Source organism: Pteropus vampyrus, unplaced genomic scaffold (assembly GCF_000151845.1).
Source record: "Pteropus vampyrus isolate Shadow unplaced genomic scaffold, Pvam_2.0 Scaffold130, whole genome shotgun sequence".
Taxonomy (NCBI): Eukaryota; Metazoa; Chordata; class Mammalia; order Chiroptera; family Pteropodidae; genus Pteropus; species Pteropus vampyrus.
The window spans coordinates 4090913-4095000 of NW_011888911.1; the positions used below are offsets into that span (position 1 = coordinate 4090913).

The 4088-nt window shown below is 57.8% G+C and overlaps 1 protein-coding gene across 9 annotated transcripts in view; it reads left to right on the top strand.

Annotated features, from left to right (window-relative positions):
* Nucleotides 1–4088, top strand: part of ARVCF (ARVCF, delta catenin family member) — a 54103-nt gene that overhangs the window by 31795 nt on the left and 18220 nt on the right. For all 9 annotated transcript variants that reach the window (XM_011367180.2, XM_011367183.2, XM_011367185.2 and 6 more), the window contains exon 3: nucleotides 1027–1254. In XM_011367180.2, coding sequence (XP_011365482.1) covers nucleotides 1045–1254 — 210 coding nt within the window. In that variant the 5' untranslated portion in view covers nucleotides 1027–1044. The remainder of the gene's footprint in view (nucleotides 1–1026; nucleotides 1255–4088) is intronic.

The following is a 4088-nucleotide window of genomic DNA, read 5'->3' on the forward strand; positions in this document are numbered from 1 at the left end:
GCTCCGCATACTCCTCCTGCTTCTTGCCTAGGAGCCAGGGAGCAAGTGGTAAGGAAAAATGCTGGCTCGTCATTGCAGCTGCCAAGCCCCAACTGCCTCCACCCGCTACCCTGGAGCCTTCAGGAACAGTGCTGGACTGGGGCCCAGGCAGGCCTGACCCTCCCAGCACACCAGGCCTGGGGAGCCTGGGCCCCTGCCCTCAACCTGCCTCTGGATCGGGTGACATGGGCCACTTCCAGGCACAGAATTGCAACCAGGCTGTACTCAGGTTTCACTCTGCCATGTGGATAGACACCACCCCCGTTCCAGCTAGTGTGGCTGTGAGTGGAGGCCAGACCTCGTCTATAGACCCACGTCACCCCTGTGTCTGCCTAGGTATCTCAGGTACCCGGCTGCTATGGACCAGCATCTTATTCCCTGCCCACTGGCCACACCAGCTGTGTGGCTATGGATGGGTCCCCCACCCTCCCTGGGCCCCAGTGTCCACCTCAGTGAGACTATTTTGGTTCCTGTTATGGACTGAGGCACAGGGCAGGGGAGAGGTGGGGTGGAGCTGTCCTAGGAGCTGGGGAGGGCCAAGGAGGAGGTCTCCTATGTGGGGGTCCATCCTGCAGGCATCCCACTGGGTTGGCCCCATGAGATTGGAGTGAACTGGTATGTACTGTGGGCAGCAGAGGGTCTGGAAGGTCTGAGTGCTGGTCATACCAGCTCTTCTGCCCCTTCCCTTCCCAGGGGGCTCAGGGACCCACCCTGCCATGGTCTGTGGTTCTGCTGGGCCTGCCAAGAAGCAAGGGAGCCAGGTCAGAGACCCACGCCCCTCAGGGAGGGAGCCAGCTGCTTCTGGCCAGCCTCAGATTAATGGCTTTTAATTTAGAATTTAATCAATGCAGCTTTTCTCCAGAGAGCTGAATGCTCCAGTCTAAGAGTGAATCGTATGATTTGTGAGTGGGCAGGCAGGGGGCCCATGATGGCCTCTCCAAGCCTCTGCCCTGGCCCTACCCTGACTTTGCTCTGCTTTGCCTGCAGCCAGCAGGCGTCCTAGTCATGGAGGACTGCGACATGCACTCAGCTGCCAGCATCCTGGCCTCAGTGAAGGAACAGGAGGCCCGCTTCGAGCGACTGACACGGGCACTGGAGCAGGAGCGGCGCCATGTTGCCCTACAGCTGGAGCGTGCCCAGCAGCCTGGTGTGGGCAGTGGTGGTGTGGGCAGTGGGCAGCCCCTGCCGATGGCCTGGCAACAGCTGGTCTTGCAGGTAATAGCCCAGTGACTCAGGAGGGATAAAACTGCCAAGTGGGAAAACAATTAAGGGGCCCTAGTGGGCCACAAGCCTGCATGCATTGGTTTATTGGAAGACCTCCTAGGGCCTCTGGGAAGGAGGAAAGTGGGATCTCAAAGGGACCAGAAGTCCCAATTGGGTGTGCAAGCCACCATATGACGAACGGGCAGGACATAACTTGACCCTCAAAACATCACTCTCTACTCAAGCCACCAGGGCACAGGCAGGGTCTGTTCTGGGCAGCTTAGTGATCAGCATGGTGACAGAGGGTTTGCCAGCCCTGGAATCTCCCTGCCATGTTGTTCTTCATAGCACACATTAACGGGAAGGCTCAAGCAAGGCCCCGGGCTCTGTCTACAGCTCAGAGGGTAACCTGGGAGCTCAGTTTCCCCACTGGCTATTGCCCTTACACTGGTCTCAGGCCACTGCTCAGCCCCAGAAGGTGTGGAACCCTGCCTGCTCTATGGCCAGGCCTTGAGAATTCTAACATTGGGGTGCATGCTTCAGAGTCAGACCACCTGGCCTCTTCCCACCATCCACTGTGTCCCAGTGCCTAACTTGTGGACAAGGGACAAAAGCACCTGACTTGGGGCAGTAAGGGCAGGACGAGGAAATGCGGGAAGCCTAGAGTTTGGTGAGATTATTTTGGTTCCTGTTATGGACTGAGGCACAGGGCAGGAGAGAGGTAGGGTGGAGCTGTCCTAGGAGCTGGGGAGGGCCAGGGAGGAGGTCTCCTATGTGGGGGTCCATCCTGCAGGCATCCCACTGTGGTCCTTCCTCACCAACAACTCAGATGCCTGGGAGCAGAGGCCTGCTGAATCTCCTAGACGCCTCACAATGATCCAAGAGGGCCCCCCTCCCAGTGAGTTCCTCAGATTTCTGGATCCGCTCCCTAGGCAGAACATCAGCGTTGCTCTTCTAAACTGGGCAGCCAGAGCCCTTCTGGTTTGTCCACCAGGATATGCACACCCTTCCTTTTCTGGTCCTGCTGAGCCCTCCAAAGGTGAGGCCTGTACCTCCAAACTTGAGGGGGAACAGAACAGCTTGGCTGGGTCACATGGAGACAGTGGCAGTCAGTGACCCTGAGGCTACCCCTCAGGCACCAGGCACTCTTATCTAGCCCTCCCAGGCCAGAAGAGGCTCGGGGCTCTAGCCCAGAGGGCACTAGCAAGGGTCAATGCCCCCGAGGGAAGATGTTTGCATGGCCTGGAGCTGTCTTGGCCTCCTGGGGGCTGTGGAGGGAAAACCTCAGGCCACCACCCCTCTCCACTCAAGGCCTTCCCAGCCTGCCTTCAGTTTTCTGTCTCTTGGGAGGAGATGGTTTTCTCAGGCTGAGATGGGAAAGAGTATGTGTTCCCAGGGCAATAGTAGGTTGGCAAGGCTGATGGGGAATGTTAGGGGAGGTGGGGCCACATCCAGCTGACCAAGCTTGGCAGCTTCGATGCCAAACCTGCTTTCCAGACCCATTTCAGCAGGAGGTGCTTGGTGACCTATTTGCTGAGCCACAGGGCTACCTGGAGCTGGTCCTCAGGGTCAGAGCCAGGCTCTGCAAAGCTGGGGAAAGTGGCAAGGCAGGTGGCTGGGGCTAGGGGATTGAGAGGCTAGGAGTTACCGCTGCTGTGCACTGCTCCCCCCGCCCTAAGACTACTCCACAGCCCAGTTGCCTGCCCTTCATTCTCCAGCAGGAAAGGTCTCCTCCAGCCAGACACCTGGGTGGAACAGGACTGGGGGTGGGGTGGGGTGGGGTGTGTGTGTGTGTGTGTGTGTGTGTTTGCTTTAGGGACCTAGCCAGAGTGCTCGAGCATGCTGGCTGCATGGCCTAGGTAGAGGCATGCTGTGGAAGAAAAGTGGCCCCTGGGTTGGCTCAGTGTTCTGAGTGGGGTCTGTGGAGAAACAGGTAGGAGGCAGGAGGCCTGGCCTGGGCCTCCTCTCTTGCCCAACCTACTGAACCTCCCTGGGCTGGCTCCAGCTCCATTCATCTCAGAGCCTAGTTACCTTGTTCATGATGCAAGAGCCATTGGCTTGTCTTTGTGGGGTATGATGCAAGAGGTGGCCCAGTCCAGCCTTTCTCTTGTCTATATTTCCCTCCAGCTGAGCCCCAGCTGCACTTTCACGCAGGGCTGTTGAGAGCCGGAGTGCACCTTGGTAGAAGAGGCCCTGATTAACTAACTATCCACTCTGAACACCCCTGCCACCACTTCCCAGTAGATCAAAAGCATAGAGGAGAGAGGGTCTGAGGCCTCCTGGCTACACAATCTTTTGCCCAGCAAAAGGTGCCCTCTCCTTTGATCTGCTCTGACACTCCAGAGGGTGGAGGGACCCTGGGCCTCTGTATCTTGACAGAAAACCCAAGCAAAAGTGGGTCAGCGCAGGTCTGTTTGCCAGGTCCAGGTTGAGCTCTGTGGGGACACTTACTTAGGGGGTGCCTTGCTGGGGATTGGGCAAGGGACAGAAGCCAGATCTGAGAGATTTTGCAGCGCGGTCATCACGGTAACTGCTCTCATCGGCCTCCATTCCACAGCAATGGGAAACTGAGTCGCAGCCACAATGAACAACTTGTGTCATCGAGGGTGGCCTTGCACTTTATCTGTGGCCGACTGGCTTCTGCACTGCAAGAACTGTTTTCCCAACTGTACAAGGGGAGGGACTTGTGACCTCTTTTACTGAGGACAAACTGAGGCCCGGGAAGGGGGACTCGGCGGGGAAAAAATGTCACCTCCGTTGGGGGCGGGAGCAGGAGAAGGATAAGGAGCCCAGATAAGCTGCAGGGGGCATAGGGGCGACCCTGGCTCGCGCTGATTGCGGAGCTC